The sequence below is a fragment of the Manis javanica genome, chromosome 15, assembly GCF_040802235.1.
Source record: "Manis javanica isolate MJ-LG chromosome 15, MJ_LKY, whole genome shotgun sequence".
NCBI classification, from domain to species: domain Eukaryota; kingdom Metazoa; phylum Chordata; class Mammalia; order Pholidota; family Manidae; genus Manis; species Manis javanica.
Window position 1 is genome coordinate 5,278,485 of NC_133170.1, and position 19,092 is coordinate 5,297,576.

At 37.5% G+C, this 19,092-nt stretch overlaps 1 protein-coding gene across 4 annotated transcripts in view; it reads left to right on the forward strand.

Moving 5' to 3' along the window:
- Positions 1-19,092, forward strand: part of CPNE8 (copine 8) — a 165,081-nt gene that overhangs the window by 16,590 nt on the left and 129,399 nt on the right. For 2 of the 4 annotated variants that reach the window (XM_037010073.2, XM_037010062.2), the window contains exons 2-3: positions 10,618-10,658; positions 11,890-11,936. The exons of 1 other annotated variant lie outside the window; for it this stretch is intronic. In XM_037010073.2, the coding sequence (XP_036865968.1) occupies positions 10,618-10,658; positions 11,890-11,936 (88 nt within the window). Of the gene's footprint in view, positions 1-10,617; positions 10,659-11,889; positions 11,937-19,092 lie in introns of those variants that run through there. One more of the 4 variants, XM_073223161.1, reaches the window with a different exon arrangement.

Here is a 19,092-nt window from a genome sequence, read left to right on the forward strand (position 1 = left end):
AGAGCTGACTCAAGACAACCAAGCATAAAAAGGTTTTCTTTGAATATGTTGAGCCTGAAGATTAATTCTTTTTCCCGACATAGAAGCAGTATATTGCTCAACAGCTCATAGACAAAGAAACAGAAAACCGAATCATGTGACCAGCATGTTAGGAGTGGTGCTTGGAAGGCGGCAACGTCTGAGCTGAAGCCGGGCAGAGTAGCGCTGGCCTTCAGCCGCCTACCTCGTGTCGTTCGCGGATCTGTCACAGGCATCAGCTCCCGGTCCTTGAGTGATGCTTGTCACCTACGCACGTGCTTCATGCAGTGACTCTGGGAGACGTGATAAACCCTGAAAGACTGTGCATCTAACTACCTGTTTCGACTTTGTGCAAGTACATAGCCCATCTACTTGTTAGCAGGTGAACTGAAAGTGGTCTCCACTTTTAGAGCAGGCGGGAAGAGGATTTGAGGAAAATGATGATATGCAAGCTCAAGAATTTTAAGGGAAATGGTGTAATGCATTAAGGAGCAGAGCACAAGTTTAGAGGCTGAAAGATCTGGATTTAAACTGCAGCTCTGGATATTGCCAACTATGAAAGTTCAGCTATGTTAGTTAATCTTTCCGTGCTTTGGTTTATACATGAGGATAGAACTTCTCATGTAGTTGCTGTGAGGATTGTGTGGTATGACCTCATTCAAGTGTTTAGAAAGTTCCTGTCACTTAGCAAAGAACTCTTATTTTCATACTGGCATTCAACAGAAATAGTTGGCAAACCATGGGTCACATCATGAAGATAACAGAGGCTCTCGAAACAAAAAAATCCGTAAGTTTTAGAGAAGTGCTTTGTGCTCATTGTAAAAACAGGAAAAAAAACCAAGAGGCATTGAAAAGAACAGGAGAACAGGTCAGCCCCAAATCCATCCAGACACAGACCTTATCAACCAGGTATCTCTCTGTGCATTTATTTAGAGATATAAGGCACATATCCATTAATGTCTATGTTATGGTCAGTGACTATGTCCAGTTTTTTCCTTGGATTTTCTCTTCGGATATGAGTACTTGAACCTGCTTTCCTCTCTGCAAGCCTGGTGCCCCGGCCTGGAGAGCAGGAACTCAAGCACTTGTCTCTGCGAATGACCTCAGCTGCCACCCTGTGATTCCCTTTTCTTCCTGCTACCTCCACAGAGCTTCACTGCCACCACTCAAGTGCCTTGTGCCTGGGCCACTGGGCGCTGCTCGCTGCCTCCAGGGGCTGGTCTCTGTTGATTTATCTGGGCGTTGTGGTTCTGTTTTTATTAGTTCTTCCCAAAGGGTCAGCTGTGTTCCTGACTCTGGGCTCTGTATTTTCATCATTAAATGAGTCCTAATTCGTGCAGCTAATATTTATTTATCTATATCACAGGAGGACACTCACTTATTATTTATTTCTTGTGTGTGTCATTTTCTAGTATTGAGCATGAACTTCATATGTTCAATGACTGACTGTATTTCTTTTCTTATAAAGCACCTGTTCACTTATGTAGCCCATTTTGCTTTTGGAGCGCTTATGTATTTTTCTCATTAATTTAGAGGATGCTTTGTGTATGTAGAGCTTTAACATTTTAACATTTTCTCATGTGTAGCCCATGTTGTATTTTTAACTTGATTGCATAATTTCTGTTTAACTTGCATTCATTATCAAATAAATTCATCTTTTATCTGGGCTTTATGTAAAACTTTGAATGTATTCTTTGTGCCAAGATTTAAAAAACAGTATCTCACATTTTCTTCCAGTGTTTTCTAATCCATTATTGATATTATATTTTCTTTAATTTACTTTATATTTCAGCAGAGACAGAGTCACTTAGATGTGCGTTAGACTGTAGAGTTAAATCTGAAGTATTTTAATCAGAACTATGTACTTTGGAGGTGAGGCATTAATATTTGTAATTGGGAAACACTATGGACTGTTACACTGTTATTATCCCTAACAACACCAGAGGGTTTGTAATTACTGTGGATGAGAAGTGAACTTTTTTTTTTTTTTACTGGTGAATGTATGGTTATCAAATATGTGGATTGACCACTTCACACACTAGATGGTTATAATAAAAAAGAAAGACAGTAAGAGGTACTGGAGAAGACATGGAGAAATTGGAAACCTTTCTCCATTGCTGGTGGAAATATAAAATGGTACGGCTGCTTTGAAAAACAATTTGGCAATTCCTTCAAATGGTAAAAATAGAAAAAATAGAGGAACCATAGGACCCAGAAATTCCACTCTTAGGTATATACTCAAGAGAAATGAAGTCACGTGTCTGCACAACATTTACTTGCAAATGTCCATGGCAGCATTATTGATAATAGCCCCAAAGTGGAAACAATCCAATGTATAGCATCTGATGAACAAAATGTGGTGTATCTGCTCTCTGTATAATGGAATGTTATTAGACAGTAAAAGCGAATGAAATACTGATAACTCACTACAACTTAAATCTTTAAAACATACTAAGTGAAAGAAACTAGTCACAAAAGCCTACACATTTTATGATTCCATTAGTAGGAATGTTCAGAATAGGCCGTACATGGACACAGGGAGACAGTAGATTAGTGGTTCCTGGGGCCAGGGGAGGGGGAGGGGGGAACTGCTAATGGTAAGGGGTTGTTTTCTGGGTTGGGGGAGAGGGTTGAAAATATTCCAGAATTAGAGAGGGGTGATGGTTGCACAACTCTGTGAATGTACTATGAACCACTGAATTACACACTTTAAAAGGATGACTTTTATGGTGTGGGAATTATATCTAAGTAAAGCTGTTATAAAAAGAGATACGTAGACTGGCTGGAAATGCTGCCCAGGGACCAGGTGCCTGCTGAGTCATGTGAGGATGCCACTGGGAGTGGTGCCCCACGCCTCACAGCCCCTTAGGTCCTGGGCACAGAATGGTTAGAGCAAGTCTCTAGACTGGTTTGATCAGGTTAGATGAATCTTGCTACCCGGATTGTCACATCTGCCTGGAGGCACCATTTGGAATGCTGTTCTGGTGCTGACTGGAATGCACACCGTGCTGGGGCTTGATAAAGCTTCTGGGGCATGTTGGGTGACTGTTTTGAGCCCTACTTTCTAATGACTGTTTCTTTACCAGCTTTTGGTCTGAGAGTTCCTTTCATTGGAACACAGCGTTTGGAAGTGAGGTGACTGGAGGAGAATTGCAGAACCCTCACCTCTTTGAGCAGTTAACTGAAGGCGACAGATAACTTACCAGAAGTCCAAATTGGAAAGGGCAATTATTAACAGTTGATATTCAGCAACAGTATTGACCTTTATGTATTCAGCCTGCCTCCAATCACTTTACTGAATTATCTCACTAATTTTGAAAGATTTTTATTAATTAATCCCCTTGGGTTTTTTTTCTAAGTAAAAAAACCAAATATTTTACAAGTCATAATTTAATTTTTCTCTTTCCAAAACTGTGTCTCATTTTCATGTTGTATCTTATTTCAGAGGGCTTCCTAAGTGATGAGGAGTGAGAACATTATTTGCAGGTCATTTCTTTTTGTTCCCAGTAATATAGGCAAATAGTCAATATGACTAATACAGAAATTGAAAATCAAAATCAAAATTACAAATCAATCACAAATTTATAAAAGTGCACCTTAAGCTTTTACTGTTCCTGTAACTTTGGCCATGTTATATAACCTCTCTTGATTGTATTATGTCATCTAGAAAATGGATTCTGATAATAATTGCTGCTTATTAAGATTACGGGTTAAAAGAATTGATTTATAGAAAGTGCACAGCACGGTGCCTGGCACACAGCTCAGTTAGCGGTGTGGAATCTGTGACGTAGGTTGGAGGTGGGGATGGGGCACAGAGGACAGAATGATCAGGGCGCAGCCGTGGGAGAGGCTGAGAGGGGAATTCACATCTACCAGCAAAATGAGGTCGGCGAGGAACTTCAAGGAAGGGGGATGCTGTGGGCAAAACATTGAGGACAGAAATGGGAGGCACAGGTTAGGGGACTGTGACCACTGGACATGTTTGGAGCAGAGTCTTGATTTTAATATTACAGGTGCAGCTGGAGAGAAAGCTGGGGTCCAGCCCAGGTCAGGGGGTGGCAGATATTTAGTGCTATGGTGAGGGGTTTGGAGGTTCCAGAGGTAGCAGGTTTTATGCACAGGAGCCATTTGATCAAGTTTCACTGTGGGGAACTATCTCTTGGAGGCATTTTGGTGCATGAGCTGTGAGACACGAGGCAGGAAGACCAGTTAAGAGCTGTAAGGTCTGAGAAGCAGTTGGATGTGGAAGCAGAAACCAAGGGTGAGGAAGCATTAGAGGAGAGGCGAGATAGAAATGGGGGGACAGTTCTCCATGCTCTCTTGGAAGAGAGTTAAGTTGGACGGCATTGCTGTATTGGTTTTATGTGGCTGTTGTAACAAATTACCCACAAATGTGTTGGTCTAAAAGAGAAGGTTTATTCTCTCATGGTTCTGGAGGTCAGAAGTGTGAAATCACTATCTTGGGCCCAAACAAAGGTGTTGGCAGGCCCCTTGCTCTGTCTGTGAGCTCTCGATAGAGAATCCATTCCTGGCTCCTGCAGCTTCTTGTGGCTGCTGGCAAGCCCTGGCTTGTGGCCGCCTCGGGTCAGTCTGCAAGGCCAGACAGAGTCTACAAATCTCTCCGCTCTGCTCATCACCACCGTCTCCTGTTCATGTCAGATGTCCCTCTGCCATCTTCCTATGCGGATGTCTGTGGCTGCAGCTCTGGGGGCACTGAGATGATCCAAGATACTCTTCTCACCTCAGTACCCATAACTTAATACATCTGCACAGGCCTTTTTCCCCCAAATGAGCTCATGTTTATGGGTTCCAGGGATTAGGACCTGATACATTTGGGGCGCCATTATTCTGCCTCCATGGTCACCACTGACTGAGATAAGACACAGAGGACCTACAAGATTGGGGAAAATATAATGAGATGAGCTTTAGGCTTTTAAGAAGACCCCTGTCTTGTTCTCTGTCTCTTTTTACCCTGCCTGTTTTTGTTAACATAAATGTCCAATTTCTCTTCTCCAGCTGAAGTCATGGGTTGGGTTTTGCACCTTTTTATGAAAGCTTGTATCACCCTGAATTGACCCTATTTTCCTTCATGCCAATGTGTTCTTTTATTTACCTTAACTCTGACATGTCACAGTCTGAAAAAGCCCGAGTTGCCTCTCAAGTCATTTCCAGGAATAACAATCATAGGTGAATGCCGCAAGAGGGACGTAAAGCTTTCACCATTAACCATGTGCCCCTCAGATTTCTTTTTGTATCTAAAGCAGACGCAACACATGCAAAAGTCGAAACTGCCTTCTTATCAGTGGTCTTTTCAGCTCGGTGGTAATAACTAAATAATTCAAACAACCAGTTTCAGCAAAAACTGAAAAACACAAAGCTTATTTTATTCCCAGTCTTTGTGGAATAATGTGGATCATTTCTGATAAAGCTTCCTTTATGCTCAGGCTGTCGGAGGCGGTGCTGAGCTGAATGTTTGGCTATTTGTGCAACTTCGAATCTGAGGTATGTTCCTGTTTTCTTGTAAGTCACATAGTCTTAGGTACCTTCCAGTGACCCTGTCCTTCAGAATTGCTTGGTATCTTGCAGTCCAGCTGACCTCGGCTTTTCAGTATACTTAAGTTTCAAAATACTTCAGTTTTGCACCTCAAAATCTTTGCTTTTAGCCTCTTTACAATCTGTTTCCCTTTTGCCATAGAAATGGAAGTTTAGGGAAAATTTTTTCCCTTCAATTTGCCTACTAGATCTCCAGAGTAATGTTTGTTCAGTAAATAAAGGATGAATACATGAGTCAGAGAGGAATAAATATTGCATTCAAATCACCTCCAAAGATTGGATACATTTCCTCCTAGTGGCTCAAAAGGTTTGGATTTCCTTTTAAAAGCCTTGAAATGAGTACCTTATTTTTAAAAAGATCAAGTATCCTTTTTATAAAAAGGATTGTCTTTATTAAAAAAAAATCTCTGAAAAGCCTTTTGTGTCTACGTGTATTAAAATATATATTTATATTTATAGTTGTATAAATATATATATAAAAATACATATGCCAAGAACTTCCTAATTCCAGTCCATAAGACCATATAATGCCAACCTAGGGGCCCTGGGCACAGCCCTGGACGTAGGGAATGTTTACTATCCCAGTGAAGTGGTGGCTCTTGGGTTTTTTCAGTTAATGGATTACATATTAGGGCAAAGGCCCTAAATGCCACCTTCTTCTTCTCTTCCCTTTTCCACAATAAAACACCTCCCCACACCTAAAGTGACAAAAGGTTGATGCTTTTGATCGGACACTAAGCCCATTCATTCCTGCAGTGGGTGCTTGCTGAGCCCTTGCTAAGGTGCAGGACCTGGCTAGGTCCCAGCGGTGCTGAGACTACCCTGAGAAGCAGGGAAATCCAAGGCCCCTAATCATTTCTTCAAGCTCAGTTAAACCCAGAATCACACTGATTATAGAGACAGAATGATTTTCAGGGGAGACCGTGTGATGGCAGAAGTGTGGGTCTCTGTCCACATGTTGAAAATTTTTGCTGGGCTGTTTGCCAGATAAGAAGCCTTGTTTGGCTCTCTTTATAGGCTGCAGTTTTGTTCCTATGGAAAACTAAATAGAACCATATTTTATTTGGGTCTATTCAGAAACTGTAGTTTTGTTCTTAGTAAAGATTAACTAGAACTTTCCACTCAAGCTGCAGTAGAGCCCTTACGTTATCTGAGCTCTGCTGGCCACTTTTCCTACCTTTGATTTGAAGATTTTCCCCCTAAAACAACTATATTGTATGTTTTGTTAAATCAGCACTTTACAAGGTCACAAACAGTAAAATTGTCTTTACTCAAAAACTCTTAACTTTAAAATTCACGACACACACCAAGTTGGTTTTCTTTTCCAAGTGCGTCTGTGTTAGAATAAGGACACTTGCTTCTTTTCAAAGAATTCTAAAAAATTCAATATTTACTATACTATCAAAGAATAGTATTTATTAGGCCATTTCATTTCCTGAGTAGGAAAGACTTAATAGCAGGCCTGCACAGTTTAGGTAAGTCACAAATCACTTTCACCTTCATAGATCATGTTATATGCTCATTTATGCATGAAGAATAAGAAGTCTTAATTTTCCATGAAAAAAGCTCATATAAACGCACAGAAAAGGATACTCAGGCTATTTAAAAATAAGGTTCTCATTTCAAGGTGTACATTTGTTTAGATTATTTTAGCTATGTGGATGTACTTATACATTTTTTTCTAGAATATTTAAAGAAATAGTTGGAATAAGAACTAATCATTGCACCTGATTTTTTTTTTTTGTAGTTGTAGCTGAAGCAGTTTGACTGTTTTTGCTGCTCCTTCTCCCCGTAATAAACTGTTATTTTATAAAGCATCCAGTATTTCTATTTAGTTATTTCTGGGAGTTTGTCTTCCTAGTAAAAGTCAGGCTCCTTGAACTAAGGGAACATGTCTTTAATATTTGTTGTTCCATGATAGTGCCTGTTAGGTCTTGGGCATAGAGAATTTGATTGTAAAATACAGAATTGCACTGAAGTTCAGAGGGAATTGCTATTTCCTAGTTAAAAAAAGACAAGTCTGAGATGTCATTGCACGAGGCTAAGTGGCTGTTCAGTGTGGGTCTTGGAATGCCAATCAAGAATGAAAACCACCAGTCAGGAGAACTGTAATATTTCTCATCAGCACAGGTCTGTTCTACCACACACTATATGAGAAGCTATCTTAAAATCAGAAGGTGACCTCTTGAGCATGAAATCAGAGCAGGCAGTGTTGCCAGATGAGCTAACTGACTGTTGTCAGTCATCAAGGGAGGGTCAGACTGATGCGCGTCAGTCTCTGTGTAAACAAGGGACTGCTTTCTACGAGGATGGAATTGTATGGAGGGGAGGTGGGGAGGCCTTTCTTGTGCATGGTCCTGTATAGGTGTTACCAGATTTTTGCCTCTCTACTTTCTTATTTCAGGCTTCATGCAAAATGATGCATCTCTTCCATTAACCTAGTATTTCTTCATGCAGGTTAGAGTTTAACTGATTTGGCCTCAGCTTTAGTTAATGCTATTTTGATGATCCTCTTAAATCCCCACCTTTTAATTCGAATTTGAGGGTGAGTACTTACTAAAACAACTCAGGCAATTCTCAGATTAAAACTTCGATTAGGTTATTTCTAATTTATGCACTGTATTGCTCCACAGTTTCTTTCCAGGAATCTGCTTTCTACCTTGTTTTGGCTACATCTAGATTTACAGAATAGAAAGATACATTCAGGATTGTTAATCTAGCATTGACACAGGCGTAAGATTTACAGGCACCCTAGCAAACAATTCCACAGAGGGAAGAGGAACCCCCCATGTAAAAGCTGATGAGGGGATACGTGTGTGTAGGTTATTTTCTAAAATACCTCATGCAGTAAACAAAAATAGTTTTCTACAAATAAGTACAGTTATGTTTGGCTTTCCTAGTTCTCTCTTCATTTGTAGGCATTATCTCTCTTCATGTTAGTCTATGTACAGGAATTTTATTTTATACTCTAGTGGCTCAACTGATAGATAAAAAAGGAGGCCTTCCACATTTCCAGCGCTCACAGGAAAGTAAGTCATTTCTTCTGGATGTCTCCAGACAGTGTGGAATTTTGTAAAGAGCAGGGAAAGGACTGACTCCGTTGGACCATTCTCTACCAGGCTGTGTGCTTTTATTCACTTACCTAATGTCTCTGAGCCTCAGTGGAGTTTTTCTCTTTCTTCTTTTTTTTAAAAAATAAAACATCCTTTGCAATAATTATTTCATTTTACTTAACATGAATGTGCTTTGTATCTAATAGAAGTTAGGAAGGTAAAAATTCTACATTCTGATCATCAATCCAAACTTTATGATGCATTTGATATTCATTGGTCTTTCGCTGTGTATCGTGTAAGAATATTTGCCTTGTCCAAAATTTTTTTTTCACATGTTTGAATAAAGTCTATTCTAGTCACATGAACAAAGTATAGATTGAAATCACATTGTTTTCTTTTAAATATGTGTTTACCATAGTTTTTGGAGTCCCAACCACACTACAGTATTTTGTGGTCATCCCTCTTTGATTTTTATGAACTCTGAAATCTGAAAGAGCTGAATTATATTTTTTTATGACAATGAGCAAAAAATTGGAGATACAAAAGAGTTGGGGAATCACCACATGAGGGGAGAAGTACCTTTGTAAATACATATCACAGTAATTTCTCAAGTGGAAATGTTTTCATTTGCTGTTTACCAACCCTTGTTGGAGTTAGATGGGGTCTGCACTGGTGGCAGAGGATTATTTTAATTTGATTTCTGATGAGTGGTTTTGAAGCTGAGACTTAATTCCAAATGTAAATTATGTCTGATGTTTTCCCTTATTTCCAGGAATATTTCAAGATAATGTCTCCTTTTCTGTGTGTGTTGCATTTTTCTGTTGACTATGTTTTTATTTTCTTAGCACCCAGTGATTCCATGGAAGCAGTAACTTGAGAACCTGAAGTGAGAAAGGATTTCAGATTGAAATGAAACAAGGCTTTTCAAATATCGAGGGCAGTACAGATAAATGCACATGAGGAATGGTTCTGGTGGGGCAGTAGGACAGCTTAAACACGAGACTTTTATTATAAGTATTAACCATAGAAATGTGATTTAACTATTACAAATTACTACCAATTAGTGGGAGATGTATATGAAGCACAAATTTAGCTTTAGAACCGTCAAGTCATCATTCGAGATAACCAAGTTTTTCAGACAAGGATATGGCTTCAAATCACAACTTTTTAGGGAAAAAAAATCAGTTTTAGATGGACCTTTTCCTAACTGACTGCTTTATTAATCAGAGCATGTTGAACTTGACTTTTTTCAATTCCTCAGGGTTATTGTTGTGAGCATAAAGTATAGGACGGCATTACTCTGACTGAAGGTAACAGGACACCCCAATTCCAAAGGAATCCAGATTTTCACACTTTCTGATTCAACATTTTTATTCTGTTGTAGATGTGGACGTGTCTGTAAAATAGAATAAATAGGTGCTAATCATGACCTTGACTCCCTTTTTTAATTTTTTCCTCTCCTGAAAGAATCTGCAAGGAGTATCTGTACGTTCATCTTAAATTCCCAAAGCAGAGCAGCTGAACCTCATCAGGGCGGATGCCAGTCCAGAGAAGGCGCTGCCCTGTCCCCTTCTGATTATATGGGCTAATGTGACCACGTGCTCTGCATCCCAGTTTTGAGTTAATAACAACTCACAATCAAAAAGCATTCCTGAGTATCAACATGCTGACGGATGAAGGGATAAAAGGAAACTTAAAACAATTCTCTCCAAGAGATTTTACTCGTAGAATCCGGAGTCTTGTTATTGGCTCACTGCAGTGCAAGACTGAGCAATTAAGTCCCCCCGTTCCCCTGAACTAGTCGTGTTCAGTCTGAATATGTACAAGCAGATCTTCAGCAAATTTTTATTCAGTTTTATGTACATCTATAATATACACATATATTACATATATATAAGGCATAGACACATTTATGTATGTTCATATACATTTATATATTTATGCAAATATTTTGGCCTTGTATTCATCTATCATTTTCTGTTTTATTCAACAGAAATCTTCTTGACAGAGACACGTTTTCTAAATCTGATCCAAGTAAGTATATCTGTTACTTGCTTTTTGAAATTGTACTTACTTCATTTACTTGCTTTTGCAAAAAGTGCATGAAACTCACAGGTCTTGTTTAAATATTTGTTTTGAAGCCTGGAGAGAAGGGAGACGATCTCTAGCCCTACACTGTCGTCTGGCTGGGCCGCATTCTGCCTCAGGAGAGGGAGTTGCTTCGCATTGTGCAGTTGATTTTGGGACAGTTCACTTTGAAATAAAACCACATGGTGTGCCACGTAGTAGAAACTGTATTTGAAGGACAACCATTATGAACCATAATTTAAGAGATTTAATCAGAAACTAACACTTTTCCTTTTGTAAATCAAAGCAGTATGTAATGGCATGTACCATGAAGTGAAATATAGAATATCTTGGGACAGCTGGATTGTTTGATTCCTAATTATAGAATATTGAAAATTGGAGATTACTTGTAAAACAAAAAAGATTGAATTAGAAAGCAGCAGAATTAGTGTATAAATCAACTGGTGCACCCAAACTAGTAGTATCTAGAAATTTATCTCTAGCAGCTTTTCATCTCTAGAGATGTGTGAACAAATGTGGGTTGATTATAGGGGGAAGGTTTTGTCAGGTATTAGAAGAATTCTTGAGGTAGTCATTTGGGAAAAGACATTATAATTTGTGGGTATTAAGAATTCCTGGGGCTCATTTAACCGTGGGTGGAACGTTTAGCCCCTTAATCTTCACCCTAAACCCTTAATCTGCTGTCTTGCAACTTCTTTTCATGGTTAACAGGATTTCGTACCTGTTCACAAATATGGAGGATGTGAGTTGCAAATATTAAATGTAGAGTATGATTCGCTTCAGATTGTCCTTATGGTGGTTTTGAACATTGTAGGTGTATTAGGAAGAGCTTGACTTATGCCTTATGTCTAGTAACATACTGAAATGTTTCAAATTGCTAGACTGTACTTTAAAAACTTATCTGCCTCTGTAGCATAATGAAGATGAAGATATCAGCAAGTAATTATTACCTATTTTTTGTGCCCAGCTGAATGCATGTTAAGGTCTTCAAATCTGATACAGTTCTCGTTTCTTTATAAAAATTTTTAATCATTTGATGATTTCCTAGCAATTTTCTGATAAGACTAAGATTAGGAATTAATTTTGATGTAGCTTTTGGACAGCTATAAAATAAATTGTATACCCTCATATCTGATGTTTATAAAAGCCATTGATTTTTTTTTTATTTCTTTTGTAGTTTGTGTCTTATATGTACAAGGGATTGGAAATAAAGAATGGAGAGAGGTAAGAATTAAAAACCTTTGAAATACCACTGTGCTGGGAGATACGGTCTCAGTTATAATTTGATCAAGGTGACACTTTCCTGACTTTAGTTATTAGTCTTCTTCAACCCAAAGATTGAATTTTCTTTGTCATTTTATGAAAACACTCTTTGTATTTTATTTTGAATTATCCTCAATGTTTGGCTGATTTATGACTTTCCTATGTAATATTCTAGCCTTGAACTTGCATTCTCCTCAGTCTAAATTCAATTTAATGTGTTGCAATCCTCACATAATTGAAGTCTGTGGACTTGGTCTCACTTTTAGAGGTCAGTTGCCTATTTTCACAAAACATCACTTTAAAGGATTTGCAGTGTGGTGCCTGATCTCAACTATCACCCGATTTTTTGCCAGTTAGTAATTTATTATTTGAAAATAAAGTGGAAACTCATTTTCCTAATACAAATATACTTTGTTTAATGAAGTAAAAGCAAGGAGGCAGACATTATTATTTTAGTTAATTTATTTCCTAGAGTATCTCCACGTTCAAATGGGAGGGAAGGAAGCATGTTAAAATAAAATAACAGGCAGCCATCTGCTCGTAGTTGCTGCTTAGCCCAGGAAGGTAGCGCACTGTTTAGATGAGGTTACGGTTTCCGGCGAGATTTCCCTAGTGAGATTTGTGCTAATTATCATATATTGCTCAGCAGCCAGCCGTTTTAGCAGTGTGTCTCAACTGCGGGACAGAGGGTTAGGGCACATCACCATAATTTATTCTCAAAACTGGGAGCATAAACTGATTCAAGAGTTGCCCCTGCTGATAATGGGTCAGTGGAATACTGAGCACCAGTTTCTCATATTCATCTGCTTCTCTACATTCCCACATGGTTATTCAATATTTATCCCTAACTCTACTTATCCAAATGTGAACTCATGATCCCCCGCCTATACCTGCTTCCTCTTTTCTCCCCATACAGCTGATAACATGACCAGCCAAAATCTCCAACTGCAATTTTTACAGCCTTCCCTGATTTTCTCTCCCAGACCTTCCTTATTTAATCACTCATCAGTGATATCAATTCTCTCTCAAAAAAAAAACCCACCTCACCTCAGAGGAGCCACCTTCTTTGTTCAGACCCATGTTATCTCTTGTCTTCCCTGTTGCAACATTCTCCTATCCAAGTCCATGCCTTTCTCTCTCCTGTTCCTCTGTCTAAATCATCCTTTTATTCTTTTGTTAAAAGACAGGTTGTCTCTTGCCCCTCACTCTAGAGTTCCCTTTGTCAAAGGCCTGGGACAACCCAATGGAAGTGGTGACTGACAGGAGTCAGGCCAGATGGGGATGGGCATTTACCAGGAATGCTCAGAAAATCACATTCCTTGAGGGACCAGTACAGGAACTGAGATAAGGAGCTGTAACGTGTAGGCCCAGGCATATGGCCCAATGCAAATCCCTAATGATGAGGCTTTATTATTGCCTAGGCAATAAGATATAAATTTCTTACTGTATTTACAGGGTCTTTCATAACAACTAACTGTTATTCTAAGCCCTTCAGATATACTGACTAGTTTATACAGCAACCTTAAGAGATAGATGCTATTATAGTTCTTATTTTACCCAGGAGGAAACTGAAGCCCAGAGAGCTTCACTGACATGGCCAAAGTTACCCAGTTGTGAATAACAAGGTGGGGATTTCAGCCCAGGCTCTCTGACTCCTGACCACCTGTTACCAGGGCCATGTCCCTTTGCAGAATCCTTACCTGATCCCAATCTTCACATTCTGTTCTTATTAATGGAAAGACCTTTTATAAATTGATCTTTGGGGCTTAATTCTTACTTTCTTAAACTTGACTCTGAATGAAAGACAAGTAGGAGAGGAGGCCTACTATTCAGGGAAAAGGCATTATATTAAAATAAAACAGAAAATAAAGTATTTTGCCTGTTTATTTTTTCTTGAAGGAATAGAAAGAATTAGTACTCATTGAGGGTATAAAAACAAAGTAGAAATTGAGGAAGTGGTGAGAAATGGGGCCCAGAATTACAGAGAGTGGCTAGGAGCAGATGGATGAAGATGGGGAGATACCTGTTAAGAAGCAATTTCAATAGATAGCATTTCAAACGAATTAAAAGTGTTAAGAACTAGAGTCTTCTGGAAGAGTAGAAAGGAAATGCCAGATGCAAGAGACAAGCATTTTGGAGCTAAGAACCATTGTATTTAGCTGGATAAAGAAAAGGGGTAAAAAATGAAATATACTGTATGTATATTATTAAGTCCCCACAAAACCACTTGAGAAAAGCAGTTTCCTTACTTCGAGAGCCATTAGGATGCAGTGGTTAAGGGAGTACATTTGGCCTCTGTTTCCCCATTTGTAACATGGGGAGGAATGATACTAATTCCGGCTCACGACAGGGTTAAATGTGAACTGTGATACAGTGTCTGTGCGTAGCAAGCATTATATGACTAAAAATACGTTGGAACTCTAAGAGATCAAAAACTTTTATAAGGACAACAAAACTAGTTAGTATCAGTAAGTAAATTTCTGCATTATAAAATTATGTGATTTTTCATTGTAAAGCCCAGCAGTTGATGGGAAAATGACCTATGGGATTTACTTGGCTGCAAGCGTAATACAAAGCTGTGATGTTAACACAGCTGTTAAAAAGCTAATGTAATCCAAGGATGCACTGATAGGTGGGCAGTGCTTACATCAAAGAAGATAATGCTATGATGTTGAACTGCATGAAATTGTCATTTTTGTGGGTCAGAAATGGTTGAGTGGTGGCAATTTCGTATGATTCAATCAAATACTATTGTATATTGCCCTGGTGGAAGCAAATGTGGAATGTTACTTTTCAATTCTGCATTTGAGGCCATCCAAGTGCCACGTATTTGAGGAGGGCTACCATCTTAAAGAAAGGGACAGAGTTCTGTACCATATGAATGAAGGAAGGTTTAATCTGGAAAATGCAAAGACCATAACTAGTCATAATAATTGTATTCCAAACTCTTAAAAGTATTTTCACTTGGAAATGTGGGTACACTTACTTGATGTTGAACAAAAAAGAAGAAACAAAGAATCTGGCCCAAAGGCAGTTTGAATATCCTGCAGTAGAGTGGGTTCCTAGGACTGTAGGCTAGAACTGTAGGCGATGTCCTGCTACTGGAAGCATTCAAACAGGGACTGGACCGGTTGATCAGGAAAGAAACTGAACTCAGTTTGGCTCTAATTTCTTGCAAGTCTGTTATTTTATGAAGCTGCAGAGTTCAAAGGAGTATTCTAGTCATTTATGAATTCTTCCAATTATTTCACAAGATAATAATGAAAACCACTCTGATAATTACTCTCAGGGTATTTGAAATCAGACAAAAGAACATTATTGATACTTTATTAATAATTTAAAACATATCCAACCTTTTGTCAATTTGATGTATTTATTGTATTCCTACTATGAGGCTGCAGTGGTAGATCAAATTTTTAAATAGACAGTATTTCTTCCTCAAGGAGCATGTAATATAGTTGGAGAGTTTTATGAGCAACTTCAGTGTGTCTATACAATCAATTTACTGATTTAGGTATTACCACTACACTATGTCAGTAGTGTAGTTGTTGTGTTTGAAATTTGATGTGCTTTGGAAAAGTAGGTAGTAATTAACCATAGGATTTTATTTTTTAGGTTAAATTACTTTAAGATAGTAAAGAAGAATAAACAAAGAAAGGAGAGTTTAAAATGTATTGAAATAAATGCTGCAAATAAAGGGATAGAAAAAGTATTTACAATTAATCTATAGTTGAAATTTGCATTTCAAAATTATATCTGACACTATCAGAATTACCTGCATATCTTCAGGAAATTCTAATGATTGTAACCTATCAAAAGCTCTTGAAGTAATTGATTTTTTTAAACTAAAATGGTATTTCACTGCATAACAGTTTTGGAATGAGAAATGATACTTAAGTGCCATGAATTATGAAAACATGAAAACCTCTTAGTGGCAAGTGGAAATAGCACAGTAACATTGGGATGCACACTTGACTTTGAGAGGTTCTGAAAATGTTGCAATTAACTTCCTTCAGTTGAATTTTAGTTATCTATAGGTAACCTATTTTGTGAGTTACTTTTAAACACTTGAAAGTTCCATTTTCCCTGTTAGTATGTGATGAAAGAAAGCAAGTGAAGTTTATATATATATATCTTTGTGGTGAGAACTTTAAAATTCTAATCTCTTAGTAGCTTTCAAATATGCAATATAATATTGTTAATTGTAGCCACGATGCTGTACACGGTCTCTCCAGAACTTACTCATCTTACTTGTCTTTCTCAGTCTGACTTAGTTCACTTAGCATATGCCTTCAGGGTTCATCCATCTGGTCACAAGTGATAGAATTTCCTTCTGTTTTTATAGCTGAAAAATAATCTATTGTTTTATATGTTTATGTGTAAATTTTTTCTTTGGAAAAATGTTTATTTGGGTCCTCCAACCATTTTTAAATTGGATTTCTTTTTGCTATTGAGTCGTATGAGTTGTTCATATATTTTGGATGCTAACCCCTTATCAGATACAAGATTTGCAGATGTTTTCTCCCATTTGGTAGGCTACCTTTTCATTGTTGATGGTGTCCTTTGCTGTGCAGAAGCTGTTCAGTTTGATGTCATCCCACTTGTTTATTTTTGCTTTTGGCATCAAATCCAAGAACTCAGCATCAAGACCAATGTTGAGCTTACCACCTATCTTTTTCTTTTTGGAGTTTTATGGTTTCAGGTCTTATTTTCAAGTCTTTAATCCATTTTGAGTTAATTTTCATGTGTGGTATAAGATAGCAGTCGAGTTTCATTCTTCTGCATGTGGCTGTTCAGTTTTTTCACTGTTTATTGAAGAGAGTGTCATTTCTCCATTGTATGTGCTTTGCTCTTTTGTCATAGTTTAATTGACCATATATGTATGAGTTCATTTCTGGGCTCTCTATTCTGTTCATTGAGCTATGTGGCAGTTCTTAATGCCAATACCATACTGTTTTCATTGCTATTAACTTTGCAATATAGTTTAAAATCAGGTAGCATGATGCTTCCATAGGTATGCATATTTTATCTTTAGTAGATACTGCCAAATCATTTTCCAGAATCTTCTATCTGTCTGTCTCATTGCAGTACATCCTTGCCAATGCTTTGTATTGTCAGTCTCTTTAAGTATTTACATCTGGTTAGTGTGTAAAGATATCTTGTTTGGATTTTTAGCTTCCTGATAATTAATGTAGCTGAGCCCCCTTTGGTAGGCCTAATGGCCATTCAGCTGTCCTTTTATGAGGTACATGTGCAGGTGTTTTTCCTATTTTCATATTGAATTTTGGAGTTATTTATATATTCAGAGTATGAATTTTTTTGCTTATATGTTTTACAAATATCTTCTCCCCTTTTACAGTGTGGAATTTTAACTCTCTGAACCATGTATTTTGGTAAACAGAAGTTCTTAATTTTAATTTAGTTCAGCGTAGTAATCTGTTCCTTTATGAGCTGTGCTTTTGTTCTGTTTAAGGAATCTCTCTTATCTGAAGGCCGTAATGATGTTCCCCAATATTATATTCTACAAGTTTTATTGTTTCAACTTTCATATTTACATCTGCAATTGCTCTGGGCTTAATTTTTGTATATGGTTTGTGGTAAAATTTACTTTGATTCCCTATGGTATCTAACTGACCCAAGAGCATTTATTGAAGAGATTTCCTTTTTCTACTGCACAATCCTATCACCTTTATCATCAATGAAATGACTTTGTATGTGAGGGCCTTGTTAAGGATTCTACTGTGTTATACCACTCTGTTTTAGTAATTACATCTGGTTGTGCTTTGTAGGTTTTTATTTTCCTTCATGTTTTTCTAGGCCCGTGGTCAGCAATATTTTTCTATAAAGGACCAGATGTAAATAGGGGCTGAGGAAGTTCTTTAGATTAGGTGGCCCTTCTGACCTCTCCAGCCATCGTGATGTGAAAGCAGCCATAGATAAGGCATGAATGGTTAATTATGGCTGTGCTCCAATGAACCTTAATTTAAAAAACAGGCAGCAGGCCAGATTTGGCTCGGGGACTATGATTTTTTGAACCCTGCTTTAGGATGTTCAGCATCTCCACAAAAATTTGGGGATTTATTTATTAATTTATGCACACACATATGCTATGAGATTTGAGACTGCACTGAAACTGTAGATACAATTTGAGAGAATTGAAATATGTAAACTCATATGGCTTACAATCTATGACTGTGGATACCCCTCTCATTATTTAAGTTTTCTTTTGTTTCTCTTAATAAGATGTTATAGTTTTCTATGTTGAGGTCTTTTATATCTTTAATTGGATTTACCACTAGTGATTGATATTCTTTGATGCTAATATAACTCAATTTTTCATCTTTTTATTGTAGTATATAAAATATCATTTAGTTTTTAGATAATAACTCTGAGGTGACCTTGCTCAACTTACTTAAAAGAATAGTTGTTGATTTTTAAAAAGTTCTCTTCATAAACTATGGTGATCTGCACTTAAGAATTCTATTTTTTCCTATCTAATGATAGTTACCATACTGACAATATTTTTTTATTAAGGTATCATTGATATACAGTCTTATGAAGTTTTCACATGAAAAACAATGTGATTACTACATTCACCCATATTATCGAGTCCCCCAATACCCCATTGAAGTCTCTGTCCATCAGTGTAGTAAGATACCACAGAGTCACTACTCTGACGAGTATTTCTTAAATAGTGTTGAATAAAAGTGGTGATAGGAGGCATCCTTGCCCTGTTTCTGATCCTAGGGGTAAAGTTTTTATATATTTGCATCTGTGGACTGATGATATGATTTTTCCTTATTCTGTTAATGTGGCAAATTACATGCTTGCTTTTCAGTAGTAAAATAGATGTATTTCTGTAATAAATCCAGTTGATTCATGGTATCATTTTACTTTTTACAATTCTACTTAATATTTTGCTACTAAAGCATTCTGAGCTTGGCTTTTTCTTTGTGGGACATTTTAATTTCAGATTCATTTTCTTTCTTACACATACGTCTATTTAGGATTTCATTTTCCTCTTCTGTCAATTGTGTGTGATATGTTTTCCCAAGAATTTTTCCACTTCACTCAAATTTTCAAATTTATTGGCATAAAGTTGCTTACAATATACTCT